This window comes from Sarcophilus harrisii, chromosome 3 (assembly GCF_902635505.1).
Source record: "Sarcophilus harrisii chromosome 3, mSarHar1.11, whole genome shotgun sequence".
Lineage (NCBI taxonomy): Eukaryota > Metazoa > Chordata > Mammalia > Dasyuromorphia > Dasyuridae > Sarcophilus > Sarcophilus harrisii.
In genome coordinates this window covers 550156847-550184447 of record NC_045428.1, presented here as the reverse complement: position 1 = coordinate 550184447, position 27601 = coordinate 550156847, and the positions used below count along the sequence as shown (strand labels likewise).

The 27601-nt window shown below is 37.6% G+C and overlaps 1 protein-coding gene across 1 annotated transcript; it reads left to right on the top strand.

Moving 5' to 3' along the window:
- Nucleotides 1–1769: 1769 nt before the first annotated feature.
- On the top strand, nucleotides 1770–27039 carry LOC100917854 (L-amino-acid oxidase-like). Its single transcript, XM_003766653.2, has 7 exons — nucleotides 1770–1829; nucleotides 12548–12759; nucleotides 16464–16576; nucleotides 19014–19215; nucleotides 19797–19865; nucleotides 20001–20137; nucleotides 25319–27039. The coding sequence occupies exons 1-7, from the start codon at nucleotides 1817–1819 to the stop codon at nucleotides 26157–26159; spliced, it is 1587 nt and encodes a 528-aa protein (XP_003766701.2). The 5' UTR covers nucleotides 1770–1816; the 3' UTR covers nucleotides 26160–27039.
- Nucleotides 27040–27601: the final 562 nt, after the last annotated feature.

Below are 27601 nucleotides of genomic sequence, written 5' to 3'. Positions count from 1 at the left end.
ATATCTTTGCTTAACTGTAGCCTGTTTGGGGGGACAGAGGGATGAAAGAGTAAAAAAAAAGAATGAAATAAAAAGTGCAAAATAGAGAACAAAATAACAACCTATAAGGAAGCAAAGATGAGCAGTCATGAATAAAATGTCTTCTATTATTACATTTGCTTTGTTGAAATGGAAATTTATTGTTATATATTTTGAATCCTCCCTGACATTCTGCTGCATACATAGCAATGTTTTATTTTGTTTTTCCTTTTTTTTTTTTTGTATTTCTTTCTTTTTCTATTTTGTTTTTTCTTATTTCATATTTTTGATTTTAGTTTAATTTTATGGATTGTCTGGATTTGGGTTTGAGGTCATAGGGGATAGTGATAGAACTAAAGGAAAGGGAATCAATTTAATTTTAAATTTTAAAAAATTAGGCCTGTCCAAGAGTGGAAGCAACTCCCTGGGAAGTGTGAGAATAGCTATTACTGACCACTCCCAGGAAGCCTCTCCTTGTGCCTAATCTTTGTCTTACAGGATTGGGGTACAGATGAAATAATAAGAGTGACAGTCAATTATGCACTCACTCTTTGCATAAATATGTTTTGGGAACTTGCTAACTTTGGGAATGGTGGGTAAGTCCTTGGACTCTAATTTCCAACAATTGCTCAACAATCATTCTTCTTACTACTTCTTTCTAGTCTGTCCCATATGGTATCTGCCGCCTTCTGGCCTTCCTGCTTATAGTGGATGCCCCACTATGTGCCCATTCTCCACTTTCTGCCACATATTTAAGTCTCTGATACTCTCCTTTTCCCTGTCCTCTCTAGACTAATATTCTTTGTGTGTGTGTATGTGTGTGCATGTGGCAATTGGGGTTAAATGGGTTTCCCAGGGTTACATAGCTAGTAAGTATTAATTGTCTAAGGCCAAATTTAAATTTGGATTCTCCTGCCTTTAGAGCTGGTATTCTATCCATTATGCCATCTAGCTGCCCCTAGGCTCAAATCTTTTTCAGAACTCCATTGGCTTCCTGTCCCCAGACTTCAATTGGGGCCCAGATAAAGAAGGGTTGGTCTTTGGCTTAGGAATGGGCTAACCCTATGCCCAGATAACCTACCAACATGAGTGCTATAGGGGAGCTCTTAGGATTCAGGAGGAAGGGGTATAAGTCTCCTATCAGCCCATTCACTACTGGCCTAAAATGGAAGACAAGTGTAAGGGCTATGTCAGTTCTGGGAGAAGAATCCCAAAATCAGCTAAAAGGAAAGGGGACAGAGCCTTTCTCCTCTCTGAAATATCCCAGATCTTCTAAAAGACAATGACCATCTGCACAGTTATGAATAACAGGTAAAGCAGGTAAAATAGATATGAAGGAATAATGACAGTCTTAAGGGGAGAGAGAGTGCCTTTGGCAGAGATATTTTTTCCTGGCTTTGTTCAAGACTCTTCTGGGGAATAGGTTCCTGGGTACCCCAGAGACTCTTGCAGTCCTCTCCTAGGCAGTCAGTCCAGGGCCTAGAAGGAAGAAGAGGACAGTAAAATATTTTTCATGGAAAGTCTGGCACTTTCCTTGGTGCAATATAGCCATTAAGAGGAAGCTTGAGATGAAAAAGAGTCAAGTGGGGCAACCACACCCATCAGTAGACCTTTGGGCATTGGAGAAAGGGTGGAGTTGTTTGGCTAGGGAAAGTGGAACATTGGCGCTCCTTGGTAAGCAAGACCTGAGGGTTGGTTGGCTGAGATATTAATGGGCAGGAAAAAAAGCTGAAATGGGTCTAAAGCCTTATAAGAATTCACACCAACAAATCTCACATCCTAGCATGCTTGTGGTGTCATGAAGATGTGGGGTAAGTGATGGTTCAGATGGCATGGCAGAGAATGAGTAACTGGGGAGGGACTGTCAACAAAGAATGGAACTATCAGAATAGGACTGAGGGAATAAGGGGATAAAACAGGACATTGGGGAACAAGGGAATGGCTAGATCAAGAGGACAGAGAAATTTGGAATGGATAGATTCGGCTTGAAAATCATAGGGAATAGTGATTGAGCTAAAGGATATGGAATCAAGGAAAGGGGATTATAAGGATTAACAAAGCAAATTTAGGATCTTAGGTTAGGGGAGTTATAGACAAGGTCATAGTGAAGTAGTAGTACAAAAAAAAAAGGTACTAGAACTGATAATATGAAATAGATTTGAGAGAGCTTAATAGTGCAATTGGCACAAAGAATTTATATGCTAGGCAACCACTACAGGTTAAAAAGGTTTGCTATTTCATTTTATGTGAATAGCTCATGGCCTCAAACAAATACAATTAGACAAGGTAGTCATATTGAATGAACAATTTGCTTTTAGGGGAACATTATTTTTTCTTTAAAAATTTTTTTCCAATTTTATTTTATTTGAAGAAACAGAATAAGAAAAAAAGAAAAACAGAAAAGGAACACAGAACAAAATGAGAGAAAACAAAAGAGAGCATTGTCATGTGCCCAACACTAGCAGGGAAGATTCAAAATATATAACAACAAATGCCAGTTCAAGAAAATATATTATACTACATTATATATAGCTACATTAATAGACGAAATTATATTCATGAGTGTCCATCTTTACTTCCTTGCACATTGTTCTTTTGTTCTCTGCTATGTACCTTTTATACTTTATTTTTCTCCCTTTCATATCCTCCCCCACCCCAAGCAGGCTAGAGTTAAGAAAAGACATCTATATCTATATCTATAGATATATAGATATAGATATATAATATGTAAATATACACATACACATATCCCCACATATATCTTTCTTATTCCTGCTGACCTTTTGCTTTAATTTTGCTCCTAACTTGCCTTGCCATTATTTAACCTTCCCCCACTCATGATCCCTTGTCTTCTTCCCTCTCCTTTGCTTCCTTGTCCTACCCGTTCCTCCTCTCTTATTTCTTTATAGATTTTGGAGGGTGCTATATCCTTTATGGTATGTATATAGTGTTGTCTATTTAATTCATTTTTGCTATGAGTAGGTTTTCAGAACTATGAGCTCTTCTCCCTCCCCTCTAATGTGTCTGTGTCTATTCTTCCTCTGCACTTCATTTGTATGACAAAATTACTATTTTTACCTTATCTGTGTCCCAATCTTTCTTTTAAGCTGTTATATTGTTGATATCAATCTTAAACATATGGCATTAACTTCCCATGTAAAAAAAATAAACAATTTGTCTATATTGAGTTCCTTGAAATTGATCTTTGATATTGACTCTTTTAAATGTTAAAATTTCTATTAAGTTTGAGTTTGGTTGATACAAAGTCCTGAAAATCTGAAATTCATTTTTTCTCATTCAATATTATAGATAATTTTGCCATATGATATTTTTGGCTGCAGACCTAGTTCTTTTAATTGTTGGTAAATATAATTCCAGGACCTGCAGTCTTTTATTATGGCTATTTATAAGTCCTGTACAATTCTAATTGCAGCTACAGCATATTTGAATTTTTTTTCTTGTTTCTTGCAAAATTTTCTCTTTGATCTAGGGGTTTCAAAATTTGGCATTAATGTTCCCATGTGTTTTCCACAAAGGATCTCATTGAGGTGGTGATTCATGGATTTTTTCTGTTTTTATTTTCCCCTCACGTTCTATAATTTCAGGATAATTTTCTTGCGTTATTTCTTGCATTATTGTGTCAAGGCCCTTTTTTTGATCACAACTTTCAGGCTGTCAAATTCTTATATTTTCTCTTCTTGATCTGTTCTCCAAATTTGTCATTTTCCACATAAGATGTTTCACATTCTGTTCTATTTTTTTCATTTTTTTATAATTTGTTTTGTTATTTCTTGGTCTGTCATAGGTTTACTGGCTTCCCCTTGCCCAATTCTAATTTTTTAACATTTTTTATTATGACTTTTTATATACAAAACATACACATGGGTAATTTTTCAACATTGACCCTTGCAAAAACATCTGTTTCAACTTTTTCCCTCTTTCCCTCCACCCTCTTCCCTAGATGGCAGGTAGTCCCATACATGTTAAATATGTTAAAGTATATGTTAAATACAATATATACATACATATTTATACGATTATCTTGCTGCCCAAGAAAAATCACCAATTCTAATTTTCAAAGGATTATTTTCATCTTTGAGACTCTGTCTCTCCTTTTCTAGTTGGTTAACTTTTATAATCTTGTTTTATTGAATGGTTTTTTTTTTCTCAATGTCTCTCATTTAATTTTTAAAATTCTTTTTTGAGTTCTATAAATTCTCTCTGGGCAAGAAGCCATTTGTACTCTTTGAGGTAGAAGCTTTTTTTGTACTTCAGTGTCCTTCCCTGAAAATGAACCCTGGTCTTCCCTGTTCCCATAGTATGTTTCTATGATGGGTTCTTTCTTATTTTCCTGTTCATTTTTTTAAAATAAAAGGTATTAGTGTAAGCACCTTTAATCTTGGGGTGGGAGATGGTGTCTCTGGCTTCATTTCAGCTGTTCCCTCTGCCAAGAACCCCAAATCAAGAGTTCCACCCTCCTGCAAGTGCCTGAAGTCAGCAGCTTCCCTGTTCCAGTACCTCTGCACTCATGGGTATGCTGGTTTCTTTTCACCCAGAGCCACATACTGAAGCACAGCCAGTTGGCATTCCCAATCAGCTGAGATTTCCTCAGTTTTCCCAGGCTCACACCAGATTCCACAAGCAGTTGGAGAGGTGAAAATTTCTATGTTTACTGCTGAGGCTCCAGCCACACCCAGCTTGCTCCAGGGCTCCCCTCTTAGTGTTTTTGAGTAGCTATCCTGGAAGTGATTACACTTCACACAAGTTAGCCCAAGCCCTGGATCTTTTTTCAAATATTCTTGGATTGTTTCAGGAGTATCCCTGTTCTACCCTAAGTCTTCTTGATTTTTCAGGAGTCTACATTCACCCTAATATGCAAATTTATTGTATTTGTGGGGGAAATCAGGAAAGCTTGAAATTTACCATCCTACTTCACCATCTTCCCAGAATCCCACCATGAGAGCTTAAAAGCTGTCCTTCTAACTCAGATGCAAACATTTATCTGTATCTTCTGAGAAGTTTTGTGGAATTTCTCTGGAATGGCATGTTAACAATTATTAAGTTGTCCATCATATGGCCCTTCACTGATACCTTGATTCAAACTAAAATCTATCTATCTATATCTACATAGATATAGATATAGATATCAATTATAGTTATGGTCCCGAGAAATTTTTTCTCAAATAGCCAAGTTCTACATCAGAGGCTTCAAGTCAATTCAGATTTAAAAATACAAACAAACAAACAACAAAAACAAAAACAGGCTTGCAAATAAATCCTCAGCAAACCAAGTTTATTGTGCATAAGCTAATCAGGGCTGATATTGAAGATGAGATATGATTGGGGGCAGACACTCCTGTACCTTGTTTTATTTTCACACACATGACAGAAGGGAAATGAACTTGCAGGGAAAGTAAAAATATAACTTGCAAGATGATCATAGCAAAAATATCAATATCGACCTCATTTCCCCCTTGCAATGCAGAGGGTAAAGGGCCTATAGAGCACAGTCAAAATTGTGTAGAAAAATTAGAGGTTTTGTTTTAATTATTTAGCATTAATGTATTCAATTTATGAAACCAATGACCATTTTCCCAACCAATGACCTTTTACATATTCTTGGTGACTTATAAGGCTAGAAAACAGAATAGGTTTCTTGTAACATATGTTATATAGCAACATATATGCTATATAATATAGCAAAAGAATCAACAATCATTTATATAGCCAATACTTTCAGATTAAAATCTTGCTTTAGGCATTTAAGAAAGCTGTAGATCATGTTGATTAAACAATGGATATGCACTAAATAAATGTTAAATGACAGGTTGATTTGCTGAAGACAGATGACAGAAGTAATGATTTTGAAGTAATCATTTTCAGGTAATTTGCAACTAATCAAATTAAAAATATCTAACTAACTTCTCTTTTCTATTCCAAAACACCTCATATGTTACCAAAAAAAACCCCAAAAAACAAACAAAAAAAACACCAAAAAAGTGCTTACTTAGCAAAATTTTGTAATTTGTGATGGATGCCTGTGTCATAAAAACACTCCCATTCTCAGCTATAACCAATGCTCTAGCATCCCAAAGAAAAGTGGGGTAAGCATTTTACACACAACATCCTCAGAAAAACACAAGACATACGTCAGAATGTCCCCTAATTTAAATATTATCAAAAAGCTACCAGTGCATTTTAATAACCCATGGGATATTTGGGTTTTCAGGGATCTCCACTGCAAGTTGGTCCTAAAACATAATGGGATGACCATGCATTTCAATTTTTCTGTTCCCGTGACAGATTCCAAAAGAGATTTGGTACCATTATGAAATGGTAATGAAAAGATATGAGATTATAGTAAATAGATTTGAGAGAGCATAATAGTCCAACTGAAATAAAGAACTTATGTCACAGGCATCCATCACAGGTTACAAAGGTTTGTTATTTTATTTTACATGAACAGCACACATACTCAAATATGACTAGACAAGGCAGTCATACTGAATGAGTAGTTTGCTTTTGGGAGAACTGGACATTTTATAACTCAGGGGAGACAGAGGAGTTGGGGTGGAGATAGGATGTAGGAAGTAACCATGATATATTCAGATGTTGAGACTATTCCAGAGATAATTTGGGAAAACTAAGTTCCTGTTAAGTGTGTCTCAAAGGTTGATGTGACCATCTTTAAAGATGCTAACTTAGTCTCAAAGAGGATGATTTGTTTAAGGGTTTTGTCCTCACAGCATTGAGACAATGGAGTCTGGATAGAGTTAATTAAGTTCAGTCTCTCATCATTCTATGCAAACAGAACAGTCTGAAAACTGACCTGATCAGAGTTGACAAACTCATTTTTAGCAGTTCCTGAGAATAAGCTGGTTCCTATGCATCAATAGAAAATGCTGGATTGGGGTAGTTCTAAGTGGGACATGGAGATTACGGGTTAGAAGTTAGGGATAAGGTCAGAGGGATCAGGAAAAGAGCTATAGAAGATAAAGAGTGTGGTACACTGCAACAAACACTGGGCTGAGCCCTGGGATCTAGATTTGTTTCTGTTGCTGACTCACTTTGACAGTGGAAAATGCTCTTCCACTCTCTGATCCTCAGTTTCCCTATCTATAAAAGGAGAGGAGTCAAATTATCTAATCTCTAAAGTCTCTTCCAGTTCTGATATTCTGCACTCCAGAAGTTGCTTAATGAGAATTTGGAGCTAGATATACCCAAAGATGCAAGACCCCCTTTTCTCAATTTCCTGCTTTTGAGTATATCTGGACAGAAAAATCTTACATTTTATTCTCCTATCTCTACCTCATAGTAGAATTCATTTTCAAATGTTATAGGCTTAAGAATTCCTCATAAGAATTCATTTTAAATGCTATAGATTTAAGATTCACCTACTAAGAAACAGGCGAAACATTAATGGAAAATTGGCAATGTGAACGATTTCTAACAATGGCCAGGGCAGGAAGCCAGGTCTCTTTCTTTGCTCTCTTCCTAGTATATTAAATGATCCTGAAGAAATTATATAACTTCTATGTTACAGTCTCCCTATGCATTAGACTTAAGAATTCATTAGTTAATTGTCATCTTGTGAGAGTTATACATGATTTTTTAGATATTATTAACTAAACAGAGAAAAGGAAGTAGCAATTTCTTTATGTGTGGAAAGGGTCACGCACCATTACCCAAAATGACTACTTGGAGGCATCTTCAGATGCAAACAGAAAGCATTTATTTGATCCTTTCAAGGAGAGGTCCAAACACACCAGCTGAGCAGTTCAGCATGGTGTGTGGCACATGGCTGAAAACAGGGAGTGAATTATATAGCAAAAAGACTTGAATTCATTGTATGGACTGAAAAGGAAGTAACCATTGACCAATGGTCAGCAATGCTGTCTACTTTCTATTGGGTCACATAACTTCCTGAAGCTTAGAACTAAGGTCTGACTTTTTCTGTGGCCCTCTGAGAATAGGGATCACCAATCCTGATTAATTTCTTCCACCAGGACATCGTCGCTATCTCGGCCTTCAGGCTTATCCCTCTCTTCAGTATCAACTGTAACCCACCTTCTACCATTTAAAACCAAACACCTGCACATCAGTGGAAGCTTTCAGGAACCATTTTAGCTTAGAAATCTTGAACTATTCTAGTGATTAAGTGCATAAGCAAGTGGGTGATGGCATAATTGCTTGAAGCAATAAGCAGGAATAAGAGACCCTGCTTCTACCAATTCCCACTATTTGTCTTGGAAACCCTGTCATCACAGACCAACAGAATGGCATCTGGCAGGCAGTGTTACCTGTAGAACTACAGTACTGTCAAGGTCAGGTGGTGCCATCATTTCTACCTTAAGTAGTCCAGCCCAGATTCATTTGGGATAAAGGGACAAAGGTCTCATCTTCTGGAGCTGCTTCAGGTTGATAAGAGGCATAGAGCTGGCCCTGCTTAGTGGGGTCCAAATTGTGGAGGGGAGACAAATTACTTGTAGGTAGCATCAGTGGCAAAGTGAAGTGGTGCTGAGTGTCAGAATCAGGTATCGGACGATTTCAGGTTGATCAAGCTGCTGGAATTTCATGGTTTGGAGTCTGGAAGAAACAACTCTTACAAGTAGATTAAAAATGCAAGTAATAAATATGAGCAAAAAAAAAATAAACAAAGGTGGAGTTAGTATGGGGGTTATTAGAGAACTCCAGGAACTCCAATCAGAGAAAGGGAAGAGAGGGAGAAGACTGTGAAGAGGGGAGAAGGAGATGAGGCTATCATGAATGTCTCTCATTCAGACAGTTTTTCCTAGAATAAATACCAAAAACATTTTCCCAAAATTCTTGCTTTTGTTTTTTCAAAGACATAGGGGTAAAGGGTGGAACAGCGTGGCCTTAAGTGAGTATGATCTCCTTTAATAAAAATTCTAGAGCCTTTTCAGTCTAACAAGGGAAGACTTTTACCCAATTAATACAGGTATTAACAAAACCCCAAAGCAGTTTGAAGTCCCTGCCAGGGGGCATATGAGCAAAATTTACCTGCCAATCCTCCACTAAGTAAGTACTCCTCTTCCAGATAGGATTCAGAAATGTGGGATTTAATAACCCTTTCAGAATTTACTTGCCTGGAAGCTATAAAGAAGTGCAAAAGTCAAGAGTTGGGAAATTAAAGGTGCCATGGTCAGGAGCAAACGGGAAGCAGTAGCATGGACAGCTGAATCTGCAAATCTGTTTCCCTCGACCTGAAGTGAATCCCTCTTCTATTGTCCTTTACAAAATATAACAGAAACCACTATTGCCAACTGTGTTTTCTCAACTTTCTTACCAAGTTGGTAACAAACTGTTCCCATTCAAAGAAGAGCTCTCACCTGTTGACATTAAGTCTTCTGGTAAATCATTTTGCCTTGGCATCTTTGCTTTTGTTGAATGCAAAGAATTATCTTGGAGAGGATAAGTCTGTCATCAGTCTAGCACATGTGCTACACATTGCTTTCATCACTCTCATATCCTGTCTGTCTCTTCTTACAAAGATATAGTCTTTTAAATGCTAATGTTTGCTGCAAGGGTTTATCCAAGAAGTTTTATTACATTTAGGTGGGTTGGTGCTGAGAAGGTCATAAGATACACAAGTTTTCAATAGTAAGTGAACGTGACTGTTCCTTTCCTGACTCCATTCCTCCCAAGTACTCCCTGTCATATCTGGTAGTCTCAGCTTACTCTATTATTAAAATCACCCAGAATTATAAGCTTGTCTTCTTTTGGCACATTGATGATGAGAATATCCAGATCTTTCATAAAATTTTCCTTTGATCTCATCAGAGTTCATTCATCATGGTGGGAGAATAGACACTGATGATGGTGGCATAGCATTTACCTGCAAGTGACAATCACTTGTCATAAGCCTATTGGTCATTCACAACAAGCATAGACTCTTGCTGACTAGAGTAATTTTTAAATTTATTTATATTAAACTTAGAAAAAAGAAAACATTGCCATGTGCATAGCTAAACAGAAGAGAAGATTCAAAATATAAAGCAATATATTTCCATGTAAAGAAAGCCTATGGAATAAATACTATAATTTGTTCAACCATATTAACTTTGATTGCAAAACCTACCCTAGTTTCATAGTGTACCTCTTCCCTGTGGCCACTCCAAAAACATATATTCAATTCTGACTTCAGCAAACTGGCTTTCATTTGCCAATCTTTTTTCACTCAGGGCTGCTATTAGAATGTATTACCAGTTGAATTCTCTCACAAGAGCTGTTCATCTTTCAAGTCTACTGAATTTTGTTTTGTTTATTTATAAGTATGTGCACATTCCATGTGCCAATGGTCAGCAGAATCATTTTTGAGGAAATTTTTGTACATATTTTGTTTTGACTTCTGGGTGACATCCCCTGGCCTGCCATGGAAATCAGACTAGGGTTGGATAAGCAGACAGTTTTTAGGGCTCCTTTTCAAGCATCATGAGGTAAGCAGTGTGGTTCTTAAAAAGATGCTTAGACACTAAGGGGATTGTCAAATCCTACTGCTGCTTCCAGTGAAAAGAAGATCCTATGACCTGAGGCTATAATATACAGGGTTATAATTACAGCTTCAAGTATATTTTTACCTGCTGCTTTGTCATTTGTCTGTCACTTTGAGATGATAGGTAAAAATAGTAAAATGGAATGGGTGATATCTTTTGATTAGTACATAAATTGTATCTAAGTGAGGTAAAGTTGTATGAAGTCATCATCCTCACTCTCTCTTCCAGAGTCATCACAGTCCAGTGGCTAGACAGAATCAATTTGAGTGATGATGACTCAGGAAGCAGTGGGTGACCATTGCATCTGTGTTGTCTAACCAAGTTATAAACACTCCACAGTACCTGCTTCAGTTTCCTTCCTAACCATGGGGATAAGTTATTCTCATGTGCCCATTCCACTAGGGAATATCTTTATTTGCTCCAGGTAGACACTTCCCTAACTCACTGATAGGTTTCAGACTCCCCAGTTATCCTCAGCCAGGTTTAGCCATCTGCTGAAATGGTTTACTAGGGTGTAGATACTGTGCATACTGCAGCTTCTTGGAGCCACAGATAAGAGTTAATTGGATCAGATAAACACCAAAGGTAGACAGTAGTCCTGAAAAGGGCTCTGCAGCCCTCATACCAGATGTACTAGTCGTCCCTGAACAAATTCTATACTTAACATCTTGTGGGGCAGTAGATAGAGTGCAGGATCAAGGGCCAGAGAAATGTGGGTTCAAACCCACCCTTGACATATTTGAACTATGAGACCTTGAGCAAATCACTTTGTGTTCTGAACCTTGTATGGGAATTAAAATGGTCTTACCTACAATAAAAGAGATTGAGGCAGAAGTTTGAGTCAATGGAACTTTATTAAAGTGTCCATGATCCTCTCTAATGAAGTGGACCTTAGATCTTATTCATAATCTGAGGTGCCTCTTCTTTCCAGGACCCTATTAAGGTTAGGTATCTAGTCATTCCAGAACAGCTAAACCAAATACAGAATAGTTCCATTAATTGATATGTGACATGTAAGCTAAAAATAAGTAATATGTCAACAGGGTCACAAGTTAGGTGAAGTAAGGAATATCTTCACATCAGATGGAAAGGCTTCTCCTTAATTTGGGTGAGAGGAAATGGTTCAAGCTATCACAATCAGAGATCTTAAGGTCATCTGCTCCTATTGGACAAGTTATTGGTTTGGAGGTGCAAAAATATTTTGGGGGACTTTCCATTTAGCTGTCACCTCTGCCAAAATGGGCTTAATCACCACACCATCACAAGGCAAAAGGGTGGAGGGCCTATGGTTAATTTCCTATAGTTAAGCAAATGAATTTAGAATCTGAGATCACAGTTTTGAAACCTTATATACAGAACTTTAATATGATTCTATCAAATTGATTAATAGTTATTTTAATAGAATAAGGGTCCAAAATTAATTACATCCCTACTTTGGTTTCCTCATGGAGAAAATGGGGATAATAACAGCTCATATTTTAGAGGGTTGCTGTGAGATGGAAATGAAGGAAGATTTTTGAATTTTAAAGTACTATGTAGGGAGTCCTGAAAGGGTTGTGCATTAAGACAGCTCAGGAGCTTAGATCTGGGGAAAGGACTTAGAATCATAGACACATGAGTTTAAATTTTTCTTCAGACATTTATTGATTATGTGACTCTGGACCAAATGTTTAATTTCTCTTCGATTCAATTGGCTCCTTTGTAAAATAGGAATAATCATAACTCATCCCTCACAGGATGATTATGAGGATCAAATTTTATAGTATATATATATAAAGCTCTATATCATTTTCAGTTATGATAATCCCCATTTTATAGATAGAGAAACTTTGATTTAGAAGCAGTATTTAAATTCAATCATGACTCAAAGTCAAGAAATATTTCCATTTCATTTTGACCTCAATAAAAAGAATGAGGAGCCTAGCCCAGGACAGGCTAAGTTGTGGGAAGGGAATGTCCTGGCCCTGGCCTTTCTGCTGCTTTCCATCTTCAGGACATGAACATTTTGTCCACAGGTATCCTGACCTTTGCCTTCATCCTGGCCATTTCTAGTTGCCATGGCTATTTTGACATTCTTCAGTGCTTCCAGGACCCTGAATATGAAGCTATTCTGAAAACTGCCCAGGAGGGACTTGGTACCTCTGCCTCTAAGAAGCATATCCTTGTGGTAGGAGCTGGGATGTCTGGATTGGTGGCAGCTAAGACCCTTCAGGATGCTGGACACAAGGTAAGGAAGCAAATATCCATCCACAAACATCAACTACGTGCTCTCAGGCAGACTGTGAGTTTCCCCAGGACTGTCCTTGACTCCCTTAAAAGGTGAGCTCCAATAGTGTGACATGGTAGCCAAAGAAAGAATACAATCCTAGCTATGGAGTTGGAACAAAGACTTTTCTTTCTTTTGCTCCCCTCTCCAAATTATAAGCTCCCTGAGGGCAATACCAGGATCTTCCCCTTACTCTCCAAAGGCATGCTCTATTTTCTCCCCAGACCAGGGCCACAATTTAATTCTTCTCTTATTGTTTTTGAGCGCTTCTCTTTCTTTTTCTCTCTGTTTCTCTGTCTGTCTCTGTCTCTGTCTCTAGCTCTCTGCCTCCCCCCACCCCCCAATCCTTTTTTCTCATCTCCAAGCCCATATACAAGTCTATAGTGGAGACAAGGTTCATTAAAAAAAATTAAGAACCAACGATACAGGACTACAGTCTTAAGGAATTAAAAACAGGAGTTTTTATTCCCAGCTCTTGCTGGGTGACCTTAGGATGTTAGGGGTCACTTGTTAGTGGTGGCTGGGATCTAATTCTGACCAACAGAATAGATCATGTCATGTGAGAAGACATGAATGATAGAATGAGGCAAGAGGCAATTCTATGTCAGTGAATACTTCTGATTTATTCCATTCTCTGTACAGAATATATATGTTTTTAAGCATAGCAAGGTTATTATAGATTAAAGAAAAGCATACATTCCTTTTCAAGCAACACCTGCATTTATAACTATGTTTTATGACCTTCAGACACATATCTCTGATTGCCAGGGTCATAGTAGCTCTAACTTGTCTGTTAGCTTAACTTAGAAAATAAAATAACTGTAAAGGCTGATTTGCAACTCCTTACCTCTGTAATACACAGCTATAGAGGCTGTAAGAACCAAACACTCTCTTAATTTCTAAAAGTGTGCTGTGACACACAGCTGCAGGGACTGTGAGAACCAAACTACCTTCCTGTGCAAATATCTTTTTTAATTCTTTACAGGCTTTCTAGATTTCACACTTTATGTGGTCCCCAACATTAGGGAAAATACTTAACTCTTCTAAGACTCAGACCTCACATAGCTGAGAAGAGAAAAATCAGAAATGGCCTAATCCCTGCTCTCAGGAAACAGTCTGAAGAAAACAGAACAAGAAGCAAACTCAAACTCTGTCTGGGAGAGAAAATGTGATCTGGGGAAGAAAGTGAAGGAGCAGACCTGTTTTCTACTGTCAGAGAACTCAGTTTCAGGAGACAAAAAAGTTCCAGCTTTCTTTTTTGGAAAACTTTATACCTTGTGTCCCTCAAATATTCTCACTGTGGTAAATTTGAGAACACTTAGAAAACAGTAAATTCTTGAGTGCAAAAGAACAATTATCAGACAGTAAGATCTGGGGTATGGGGTTAGATTGGATGGCTTTTAATGTCCCTTACAACTCTAAGTTTCTATACAGAAGAGCAGCGGTTTGATTTTTGTGGTAAAGGGTGACTTCCTGGAGAAGATAGTACTTGGGTAAGAGTTTTACAAGCAGAGGGGAACAAGATGTAAGTAGAAAGACATAAATACTCAAATTTCTCCTTATAAGGGAAAGTTTTGAAATCAGTTTTTTCTCTGATTTCCAACATATTATCATTTACCATCCCCTAGATCTTCCCCCAATGCTTACCCTAAACCAAACTTACCACTAACACCTTGAATCTGCAAATTACTGCTAATGAACCAAAGTTTTGATTAGTGAAGCTTCTCATCTTCAGCTTCATCTTTTTTTTTTTATTAAATAAATTTTTTATTGACAGAACCTATGCCAGGGTAATTTTTTACAACATTATCCCTTATACTTCTGTTCCGATTTTCCCTCCCCCTCCGCCTCCCCAAAGATGGAAGGTCCATAATGTTAAATAGATTAAGTGTTTGGATAAAAAATATGGCAGAACGAACAGTTTTCTTTGTTCCAGGAGAATTGAGAAGGTATAAATAACCTAAGAAGAACAAAATGCAAAGGTTTACATTCATTTCCAGTGTTCTTTTCTTTGGGTGTAGTTTCTGTCCATCCTTGATCAATTGAAACTGTTAATCTTGTCTTTGTTGAAGAACCATTTCATAGAATAATCCTCACAGTATCCTGTTGATGTTTAAGATTTGGTTCCGCCTATTTCGCTCAGATCAGTTCAGGGAAGTCCGCCAATCCTCTCGCGTCCTGTGGTCATTTCAAAAAAAATATTAAAATTCATATACCACAAATCAACCATTCTCCAACTTGGGCATCCATTATTTTCCAGCCTTTGGCCACTAAAACAGGGGCTACAAACATTTTCATAAGGTCCTTTTCCTTTTTAGTATCTCTTTGGGGTATGCCCAAGAGAACTGTGGACAAAGGGATAAGTTTGATAACTTTGGGATACCAAATTGTTCCAAATGGCTGGAATTTAAACCATCAACAATGTATCAGTGTCCCTGTTTCCTGCATCCTCCAAATTCTGATTATCTTTTCCCTGTCATTCTGGCCAATCTACAGGGTATAGTGGTATCTCAGAGTTGTCTAAATTTATTTTCTGATCAATAGGATTTGGAAACTCTTTCATATATACTATTAGAATTTATCATCTGAAAATTGTCTGTTCATATCCTTTGACCATTTATCAATTGAGAATGGCTTGATTTCATAAATTAGAGTCAATTTCTTATATTTTGGAAATGAGTCCTTTCGAACCTTTGACTTAAAAATGTTTTCCCAGTTTATTGTTTTTCCCTAATCTTGCCTGAATTAGTTTTGTTTGTACAAAAACTTTTCAATTTGATATAGTCAAAATTTCAATTTTGTAGCAAGTGATTCATTCTTCTTTCATAAATTCCTTCCTCTTTGGTCTGAGAGGTAAATATCCATGCCTTCCAATTTATTTATGATTCATTTTTGCCATAGAACCCATTTTGACCTTTATCTTGGTGTAGGTGTTATGGGTAAATTTATTTCCAATAATTTAATTTTCCCAGCAATTTTTAAATAAGATTCTTATCCAAAATGGGGTCTTTGGGTTTGTCAAACACAGATAATTAAAGTTTTATGTTTTGTCCTTTGAACCAACCATTCTACTGATCAACTATTCATTTCTTAGCCAAAAGATAGTTTTAGTAACCTGCCTTATAATATAATTTTAGACTGGAATTAGCCACCTTCATTTGATTTTTTTCATTAACCCTTTGAAATTTTTTACCTTTTTTTTCCATAGAACTTTGTTGTTATTTTTCTAGGTCATCAAATAGTTTTTGGGAAGTCTGATTGGTATAGCACTAAATAAATAGATTAGTTTAGATAGTATTGTCATCTTTATTATATTTGCTTGCCCAATCCAAGCAGCTTCATCTTTTAAGGCAGAGAATATCTATTTAATGTTTATCTCCCCAATGACAAGCACATATAATAGGCACTTAATAAATACTTATTGTATAACTGATTAAATTAGTTTATGCTGACATTAAGGGAATGAGGGCCAAAGGAAATAGTCCCTCATTCTGGGCTTTCTCTTTCCATTCTTATGTACTTCCAAATAGGATTACAGGACACAGAAGAGTTTCTTCCTTCCTATAACACTGTTGTTCCATCAGGATGGCATATCTTTATCTTAAGCTGGGAAATTAAGATGGAGGGTATTATGGTAAACTCCAAGAGTCACCTTCTGAATCTAGGTGACAGTCTTAGAAGCCAATCACAAAATTGGGGGAAGAGTGACAACATTCCGGAGCCCAAACAATGACTGGTACATCGACCTGGGTCCTATGAGATTGCCAAGCAATCACAGGTAAGACTTGAGGTAAAGGACTACGGTATGGACTGAATATAACAAAGATGACAGGGTTCAATTTAGACATTTGTTCCCAGTAATGAACTTTCCACAGTCCTACAAATACTCTTGAGGAAATAGTTGAAAAAGAGATTAATGTACCAATCTGATAAAGGAGAAGATTAGTTCAGAGATGTCACAATACCAAAGATCCTAAAACCAATTTAATGGCAGAGACATTGCAAAATAACATGGTGTCCTTTATATATCGGACCAAGGCTATCCCTGCTTGCAAAGGGTTGCCACCAGTATCTGCCCAGAAGGCAAGTTATTCCGGTGGTCCAAATTTGGTTTTGAAAGTGAGTTGAACAGAGCAATGCATCTGAAGATCAAAAAAGAGCCAGGGAGTCCTGGAGGAAGGTGGTGAAAGAATAAAAGAGAAAGAAGGGACAAGGAAGGGGGAGTGAGAAAAAGAAGAATCAGATACAGAGGAAGTGAGGGCAGCAACAAGAGTGGTGGTGATATAGAAAACTGGAGAAGAAACCAGAAAAGGGAGGTTTGAGATTGTAATCCCACAACATGAAGGTAAAACATTCTTCCTAGTAGCTTGGTCTAGTTGGGGAAAGAATAAGAAGATCTGGATCCTAGTCCCAACTTTGCCAGTTTACTGACTTTGTGACTTTGAACTAGTTACTTGACCTCTCTGAGCTATGGTTTTCTGAACATTAGACAGCCATGTGTCACACTGGTAGCACAATCTTTGACCTAGAGATAATATTCATTGAATACTGGTCTCAGACACTTTCTACTTGTGTCACCCTTGGCAAGTCACTTTATCTGTCTCAGGTTACTCAGCTATAAAATGGAAATAATAGCAGGAGCTAGTGGCACACAGCAGGTATTTAGTAAATGATTGTTAAAATATCCACCTATTTCACAGGAGTATTGTGAGAAAAATCCTTGGTAAACAATCAGGTAATATATAAATGCAAGTTATGCTTGAAATCTTTGAACATCAGAGCTGGAAGGGAGGACCTTAGAGATAATGAACAACCCTCTTTTCCCTCATTTTATGGGTGAGGATACTGAAATTCCAAGAAGGGAAATTAGTTAATGAAAGATGTTGGATACAAATCTAGTCTATAAGTTTTCAGAACCAAGGAGAGTTACTATCTGCAGAATATAATAGAGAAGGCTCTTCTGTTTATAATTAGATGGGCTGAGTTGGAAACCTAGTTCTTTTTAGTTTCTTTTAACTATATCATGAAGGGTGTGCACTAAATAGTCTCTAATTTCAGCCCTTCCAGCTCTAAATCTATGGTCCAAAGCGATAATATTTGCAGTGCTTAGCAACCCTTAAAGTTTGTTGTTATTATTATAGTTAATTATTATTGTTATTATCTTATGATTTCTGACACCATTTTCTAATATAATTTACTCCAAATATTTTCTTTTCCCTTTCTGCTCAAACTATTAACTATTCTGCTCAAACTAATAGAAACTATAGCTTCCTACCCAACTTCCCTTCACCTCTTTTTATCTCCACCACCCCCCCCCACTTACCCATTGAATCCATTCCAATCAATCACATAGAGTAGGGACAGGAAAGAACTCTAGACAGATAGGAGCCATGGGTTCAAAGTCCCAAGCCACTAGCTTGTTGTGTGGCCTTGTGTCACATCCTTCCCTTTTCTGGTCTCAGTTTCCTCCTCTGCACAATGAAGAGGATTGGATTAAATGATATCTAATGATATCATTTCCAGTTCCAATGATATCTAATTTCAACCCTTCCAGTTCTCTCCCTTCCAGTCCTTTCCACCTCCAAAAAGTTATGAGTGTATGGTATATGTCCTTAAATTAGACATCTAGAAGAGAAAAGAAATCATTCTGAACCACAATGAGTTTTTACACCATCCAAAAGACTTCTTTCCTCTAAAGTCACAGAATTTCCAACAATTAATTTAAGAAGAGAATAAACGTTTATATAGCACTTATTTTGTTCCAGGCTTTGTAAAATAGATGCTATTATTATTCCTATTTCACATACATGAGAAAACTGAGACAGACAGAGGAAAAGTGGCTTGCCCAGGGTTATACTAGTAAATATTTGAGGGAGGGGTGGGAATTGAACTCAGGTCTTCTAAGTCCAGGCCCAAACTCTACCACTAAGGTACTTAACTTTCAAGAAAAGTCAGCAACTATTTTACCTTAGGTGCTTAACTTTCAAGAAAGGTCAGCAACTAGCTTTCTCTGAAGCCAAAATCAAGGTGAAATTGGCCAAAATGACAACAGGAGAAAGCAGAGGTTAGAATTCAAGAAGAATATATTTATCAGAGCTCTTTGGAGGGGGCAAGAAGTGACAGTTTTGAAATTGCTTTCTGGGGAAATCTCTACTACAATTGAGCCACAGGAAGTGACTGTAATTAGTGTTTCTTCTCTTCTTTTTGTGTCCCAGGCTGGTCCGATTCTATGTGGAGAAGCTTGGTCTAAAAATGAACACCTTTATCCCGTCCAATAACAACACCTGGTATTATATCAAAGGCCAACGACATAGAACTTCAGATGTGTTGGCCAATCCCGACATCCTGGGATACTCTGTGAAACCCGAGGAGTCAGGCAAGATGCCCAGTACACTCTTCAAAGAAGCAATAGCTAAGGTGAATGACAGATCACTCATTCAGCCACCTCCTACTCCCACACCTGTCAATCAGATGCTAGTTTTCTGGGGAAGCCAGCCAGTCTAACATAACCTAACTTTGCTCATTCCTGTTTTCCCATCAGACTTCATCTCCAGGATATCTGGGTACTTGGGTGCATTTGGGTCCATATGTATCTAATGCCTATTCACTCCAGAGCTCCTGACCTTATCCCCTCTTGAAATAAGTGACTCAAGCCAAAGGGCATCTATTTCTAGAAGGCCCTTAGAAAGTAGGCCTTTGCTAAATTTTTAGGTCATATGACAAATGGATATGACCCAGAATTATAATGCCCTGATTTCCCTGTCTTAATGTATAACTAGAATTGGTCCTGTTTCATCCTTTCTACTTTTCCTTATCCCTAATTCATATCCTCCAGCTACTTCCTCCATCTGCCATCGCTTCCCTCCTATTCAACCCTGCCATGCCCTCTCTTCTTTGGAAAGAAAAGTGCAGAGAGGAGGTGTTCAAGCCAATGGCTGTAATAAATCCCAAGTGTCATGACCACTCTTTCACTAATCCATAACACCTTTTCCTTCTAGGTGATGGAAAAACTGAGACATCATAACTGTAGTCACTTGTTCTCTACATATGACTCCTTCTCTACCAAGGTAAGGATTGTGGGAAATGGGAAAGAAGATGGGGAATTCTCCATCTAGTTCAGCCCACTTCTATATCTTTTTCCTTGTTGTGCCTCTTTTCTCCCATTTCCTGCATCTCCTTTACTCCCTCTTTTCTTAACCCAGGCCTACCTTCTAAAGGAGGGGCAGTTGAGCAGAGGAGCTGTTCAGATGATTGGAGATATCATGAATGAAGATGCAGGCTACTATAAATCTCTCTTGCAGTCCCTAAGAAATGAAATTACCTACTTCCAAATAGATAGGTGAGTAGAACATGAACATGAAATTCATGTGGGGAGATAAGATATGGGATACCATTGATACCATGACAGGAGCCAGATAGGCTCAGAATAACTCTGCTTTCAAATATATCTGCTACTTTTCCACTATTATATTCTACTACAGTTTCATCCCCAGCCTGGAAATGCCTACTATGTGCCGGACTGAGCAAAGTGCTTTACAAAATATTATCCCATTTGATTTTTGCAACAAACCTGAGGAGTAGAAAAAAGAGATTCTGTCTCTCCTAGCATCCGATACAGCTCCTTCCAAGAAGTAAAGGGATCTTGAGTGGGGCAATAATAACAATAGAAAATTGTGTATAAAGGCATCTGCTTAAACAAAGCAGAATAGAGGTCTAAAAGAAATGTCATTATGCAATCAGAAAAATGTGGAAAGCTTTATGTAGGGGGTGGCATTTTAAATCAAGGGATAGGTATGAGAAGGAAAGGGAGGGAGAATATTCCAGGCATGGAGACAGCAGGAGTAAGGATATAGTAGTGGAAAGGGGATAAGTATATTTGGAGGCAAAGAATTGTCCTGTTGGCCTAGAGCACAATATGTGTAAAGAAGGAGTGGAAAAAACTCAGCTGTAAAGCACTGAGATAAATCTGAAAAGGACCAGGAGTATTCTTAGCAACTTAGATATCCTGATGGCCTCGTGAGTGACGGGCAATTACTCCCCCTTCTTTATAGGCACTAAGTATTAGAGGGTGATGTTGGTAGGGGACATAACAATTAAAATTGTGCCAAGTTATGGCTAGCTTTGAATGCCAGGATAAGGTCTAACAGGGTAAGGAATCCTGAAGTAAAAAGAATGGCATGTCCAGATCTCGGCACACATACAAAAACATTATGTCAGTAGTATGAAAAGTGGCCAGAATAGGGAAAGAGGAGTAGTACTTGTTCAGTCGTGTCCTACACTTCATGACCCCTTTTAGAGTTTTCTGAGCAAAGCTTATGCAATGGTTTGTCATTTCCTTCTCCCACTTTTTTACATATGAGGCAAAGAGAGTTAAGTGACTTGGCCAGAGTCACACAGCCTGTAAGTGTCTAAGACCTGATTTCAACTCATGAAGAAGAATCTCCCTGACTCTAGGCTCAGCACCCTCACCACTGGGCCACTTATCTGGAAAGAATAAAGGATGGAACAAATTTAAGAAGCTTTTGAGGTAGTTCAGGACAATGGTGACATGGGCTCATATAAGAATTGTCACAGAGCTTTTTCAAGCTGACTTCCCCTTGAAACTTCTGAGATCAGAGATAAAAGGTTCATAAGATTTAAAGCTGGAAGCGACCTGAGAGGCTGAGTCAGGCCTCCTGATCTTATAGATGAAGAAATTGGGGCTCAGGGATTAAGTAATCTTCACAAGGTTACATTGATAGCAGTCAGCAGAGAATGTATTTGAGCACAAGTCTTGGACTCCAAAGTCAGTACCCTTTCCAGTGCTTCAATATTCCAGAATTAGGGCAGGGAAATGGCCGAGATTCTCCTTTCAGCTACCCTATATTTGCTTCTCTTGCCAATACCCCAAGCTGACTCCCTCCTCTGCTGTTACAGGAAAACCACTAATCCAAGGGTATTTAATCTTTTCTGGTATAGGGAAGCCTAGTTATGCCTCTTCTAAGAATAATAGTTTTTAAGTCACTATGTGGCCTGTAGGGGATTCTGTTTTCAGTGGAATATGTCATCATTGGGCTGAGTCAAGTAAGATGAAATTTCTTAGTGATAAACTTGTATTTCTAAAAAGTAGCTTTAGGCAGCTGTTAGTCTGAAAAAGATCTGAGGGGTCTTACAAGATTACAAGCGCTATATGACTCAATGGCATGACACAGCTCAGCTAGAATAGCTTAGGCTACTTAGGAGACACATTAGTATCCACAATGAAGAAGTGACGGCCCTGTTGTACTCTTTCCTGGTCACACATATGCAGTATCAGGGTCAGTTCTAGGCATCACATAATAGGAAGGGCATTGATAAGTTGAAGAGGGCCCTAAGGAAGGTCCTAGACTGTGAGTTTATGCCGTTTGAGATGCCATTGATGGAACTGCGGGTGTTGAGCCTGAAAAGTAGCTTACTTGGGCAGGGTTGGAGTGGAGTGGGGAAGACCTGATATCTGTATTTGATTTTTTTTTTAATTTAATAGCCTTTTATTTACAGGATATATACATGGGTAACTTTACAGCATTAACAATTGCCAAACCTCTTGTTCCAATTTTTCACCTCTTACCCCCCCACCCCCTCCCCTAAATGGCAGGATGACCAGTAGATGTTAAATATATTAAAATATAACTTAGATACACAGTAAGTATACATGACCAAAACATTATTTTGCTGTACAAAAAGAATCAGACTCTGAATTATTGTACGATTAGCTTGTGAAGGAAATCAAAAATGCAGGTGTGCATAAATATAGGGATTGGGAATTCAATGTAATGGTTTTTAGTCATCTCCCAGAGTTCTTTTTCTGGGTATAGCTAGTTCAGTTCATTACTGCTCCATTAGAAATGATTTGGTTGATCTCGTTGCTGAGGATGGCCTGGTCCATCAGAACTGGTCATCATATAGTATTGTTGTTGAAGTATATAATGATCTCCTGGTCCTGCTCATTTCACTCAGCATCAGTTCGTGTAAGTCTCTCCAGGCCTTTCTGAAATCATCCTGTTGGTCATTTCTTACAGAACAGTAATATTCCATAATATTCATATACCACAATTTATTCAGCCATTCTCCAACTGATGGACATCCATTCAGTTTCCAGTTTCTAGCCACTACAAAAAGGGCTGCCACAAACATTCGTGCACATACAGGTCCCTTTCCCTTCTTTATAATCTCTTTGGGATATAATCCCAGTAGTAACACTGCTGGATCAAAGGGTATGCACAGTTTGATAACTTTTTGAGCATAGTTCCAAACTACTCTCCAAAATGGTTGGATTCGTTCACAACTCCACCAACAATGCATCAATGTCCCAGTTTTCCCACATCCCCTCCAACAATCATCATTATTTTTTCCTGTCATCTTAGCCAATCTGACAGGTGTGTAGTGGTATCTTAGAGTTGTCTTAATTTGCATTTCTCTGATTAATAATGACTTGGAGCATCTTTTCATATGACTAGAAATAGTTTCAATTTCTTCATCTGAGAATTGTCTGTTCATATCCTTTGACCATTTTTCAATTGGAGAATGGCTTGATTTTTTATAAATTAGAGTTAATTCTCTATATATTTTGGAAATGAGGCCTTTATCAGAACCTTTGACTGTAAAAATATTTTCCCAGTTTATTGCTTCCCTTCTAATCTTGTCTGCATTAGTTTTGTTTGTACAAAAACTTTTCAGTTTGGTATAATCGAAATTTTCTATTTTGTGATCAGTAATGATCTCTAGTTCTGCTTTGGTCATAAAGACCTTCCCCTTCCACAGGTCTGAGAGGTAAACTATCCTATGTTCCTCTAATTTATTAATAATTTCATTCTTTATGCCTAGGTCATGAACCCATTTTGACCTTATCTTGGTGTACGGCGTTAAGTATGGATCAATGCCTAGTTTCTGCCATATTAGTTTCCAATTTTCCCAGCAATTTTTATCAAACAGTAAGTTCTTATCCCAAAAGCTGGGATCTTTGGGTTTGTCAAAGACTAGGTTGCTATATTTGTTGACTGTTTTATCCCTTGAACCTAATCTATTCCACTGATCAACTAATCTATTCCTTAGCCAATACCAAATAGTTTTGGTAACTGCTGCTCTATAATATAATTTTAGATCTGGTACAGCTAAGCCACCATCATTTGATTTTTTTTTCATTAATTCCCTTGAAATTCTTGACCTTTTGTTTTTCCATATGAACTTTGTTGTTATTTTTTCTAGGTCATTAAAATAGTTTTTTGGGAGTCTGATTGGTATAGCGCTAAATAAATAGATTAGTTTAGGTAATATTGTCATCTTTATTATATTTGCTCGCCCTATCCAAGAGCATTTAATATTTTTCCAATTGGTTAGATCAGACTTAATTTGTGTGAAAAGTGGTCTGTAATTTTGCTCATAAAGTTTCTGATTTTCCCTTGGCAGATAGATTCCTAAATATTTTATATTATCAGTAGTTACTTTAAATGGAATTTCTCTTTGTAACTCTGACTGTTGGATTTTGTTAGTGATATATAAGAATGCTGATGACTTATGTGGGTTTATTTTATAACCAGCAACTTTGCTAAAGTTGTGGATTATTTCTAATAACTTTTTAGCAGAATCTCTGGGGTTCTCTAAGTATACCATCATGTCATCGGCAAAGAGTGATAATTTGGCTTCCTCATTGCCTATTCTTATTCCTTTAATCTCTTTCTCAGCTCTTATTGCTATAGCTAGCGTTTCTAATACAATATTAAATAGTAACGGTGATAGTGGGCAACCTTGTTTCACTCCAGATCTTATTGGGAATGGTTGCAGTTTGTCTCCATTACATATGATGCTTACTGATGGTTTTAAATAGATGCTGCTGATTATTTTAAGGAAAAGTCCATTTATTCCTATACTCTCAAGTGTTTTTAATAGGAATGGATGTTGGATTTTATCAAATGCTTTTTCTGCATCTATTGAGATGATCATATGGTTTTTGTTAATTTGGTTATTAACATGGGATATCTGTATTTGAAAGGCTATGTCAGGGATGTGCTGGTAAATGTTTAATAACCAGTTCTCAAAAAAAATTATACATAAAATGAATTTTAAAGTTTAATATGTGTTATTTACATTTTTCCATATCCCCCATTTTACATTTACATAGTCAATAAAACAATTTATCAAGCCCTAAAAAAAAAGAATAATAGTTTTAAATGCACAAAAGACATCTGATTACAAAGAACATCAAGTATATTGAAACATAGCTATCGAAATATTTTTACATATAGATCCCAGATTAAGGATACTTACTCTAATCAGTTAACAGGTTTTTCCTTCTCTGGATTTATTTGTATTTTAAAATTCAATTCTTCCTAGAGCAATGCTTCAAACCAAGAAACATATTGATGCTAACAGCATTTTAGGCTCTATGCCAGGCAAATTAGGAACATTAAGGGACCCCTAGGATCTCCCCATAGGTGGCCATATCCTTTGTTCCTCTAGAGAGTCTTTAACTGTCCCTGTCCCTTCTCCTTTTCTTTTGGGACAGCTTTGATGAAATCACTGGTGGCTTTGATCAGCTCCCCAATGCCCTCTACCACACCTTGAAACCTGGCACTGTCTCACTGAGGACAACAGTGGAGAAGGTAGAAATGGTTGGACCTCAGGTCAAGATTACCTACCAGAGGGAAAGACCCTCCTCAGGCCAGTCCATCATCACAGGTGACTTTGCCATTATCTCTTCATCAGCCAAGGCCACACGCCTCATCCAGTTTGAGCCACCACTCTCCTTGGCCAAGCAAAAGGCCCTCCGTTCTGTTCATTACACCAGTGCCACCAAGGTGGCCCTGGCCTTCAAGGAACGCTTTTGGGAACGAGATGGCATCAAAGGTGGATCATCCATCACAGACCTGCCCACTAGATTCATCTACTACCCCAGCCATAATTTCTCTGGCAACATAAGTGTCCTTTTGGCCTCCTATACTGTGGGTGATGACTCTACCTTTTTCCTGGGCATGAAATATAATAAGTTGGTGGATCTGGTGCTGGGTGATTTGGCAACTATCCATCAGAGATCTAAAAAGGAGCTCCAGGATTTGTGTGAGGCATCTGTGGTGAAACACTGGTACCTAGACCCATTCACCTTGGGTGCATATCCAGAATTTACCCCTTACCAGTTTGTTGACTATTCAAAAATACTCTTTGAGCCTGAGGGAAACATTCACTTTGCAGGTGAGCACACTAGTCTGCTCCATGGCTGGATAGACACAGCAATAAAATCTGGGATCCAGGTAGCTCGGAGGATACAGGCAGCCATTGATGCTGCTGCTGACACTGATACTGATGTGTCTTTGGATGAGGGATCAACTTTCTTTCAAGGAAATCAATGAAAAGTTCTAAAGGGCCTGCTTTTCAGAGAGTGGTCCTTGAAAGGTTAGAGGAAAGAAGCAAGTAAAAATGAGAAGTGGGAACTATGTGATATAGTATAGCCTAAGGACTGGCATGCAAAGAAAATAAATTGTTAAAAAATATTTGTGGGAAATTGCCCATAAGTTTACAGGCAATTGTCCATTACTAGTGACAGTGTTCAGTTCTAAGAAATCAAATGTTAGAATCTAATCACATAATCAAAATATCCAAAAGGCATCTTAGAGATTGTCTAGTCTGACCTATACCTCACTAAAAAATCCTTTTTGTTTCTCCCCAAAGTATCAAGGAGGCTGAGTTCTCGTTGATGATCTCTGTGCACTGGGTTTGAAGATAGGGCAGAGCAAAAGCTTGACTCTTTGGCATATTCAGTAATAAAAGAATTGAGTGAAAGTAGAGGGTAGAACAGTAATACTTCTCCTAGTGATCCTGAAAGGAAATGTTTGAAATATAGCTGCTCCCCCAGACCTACAGTTTAGTGGCAAACATCTTTCCCAGGACCCATTCTGCCTAACAAATGTGGGTTGAGAATAACTTAGTAAAGTTCCTAGAGGAGCCTTCAGCTACTTTGGGTGACCACAGAGCAAAGAAATAAGGATAAGAGATTTTAACATTTCTTTGCCATGGGAACAATGACAAGCATGGGATCTAAATCTATCTGGTCATTCAATTCACCTCTCTAGCAGGAAAAAAAAATCACTATTTCATTAATGACATGGTATAATAAATCAGCAAACGTATCTTCCAAGGAATGAATAAATCATATGTCTTGCATATGTGTACACTGTTATTTTTCAAATGTATAAAATTACTGGTATGATCAATAAAATATAATTTTATTTAAACACATCAGTGACTTCAATTAACAAGCATTTATTAAACACCCACTATGTGGGTGTTGAAGGCTTTATTGTGCATGTGGGGAGCAGTAATATAAGGACAAAAAAATAGAACCACTTCTCCCCTCAAATAAATAATGTTGTAACGGGGGAAATATATACACACATAAGTACAAAATGGTTGGTTGTTGTTCTTTGTCTCTAAATGGATCAAAATTACATTACTATGTTAGACTCAAGTTACACTATACCTGACTGCTCTGAAGAGACCAATAAAAGCTTAGAAAGCTCTACCACAGATAAGGCACAAATGGTCCATATATATATTTGGGATGGAGATGTCTCTAAATTTGTGCATCTCACATTTCTTTTGAGCTACTGAAATTTTGCTTTGCTTATAGAGTACATCTTTGATATGGGCACACTACGCAGGTCAGTCCTTTGCCATCAATGTCATATAATCAATTCCAAAGTTCTTCAAAGAGATCTTGAGAGAATAATTGTATCACTTCTGACCACAATATGAAGTGTTCAGTTCAAGAAAGGACCTCAGTGTCCAATATCTT

Bases quoted from the DNA above. Each gene is read 5' to 3' on its own strand.
- LOC100917854 (XM_003766653.2), top strand. The intron at 12,760-16,463 runs GTAAGGAAGCAA...TTCTGAATCTAG, and splicing joins TTCAGGATGCTGGACACAAG to GTGACAGTCTTAGAAGCCAA. The intron at 16,577-19,013 runs GTAAGACTTGAG...TTTGTGTCCCAG, and splicing joins AGATTGCCAAGCAATCACAG to GCTGGTCCGATTCTATGTGG.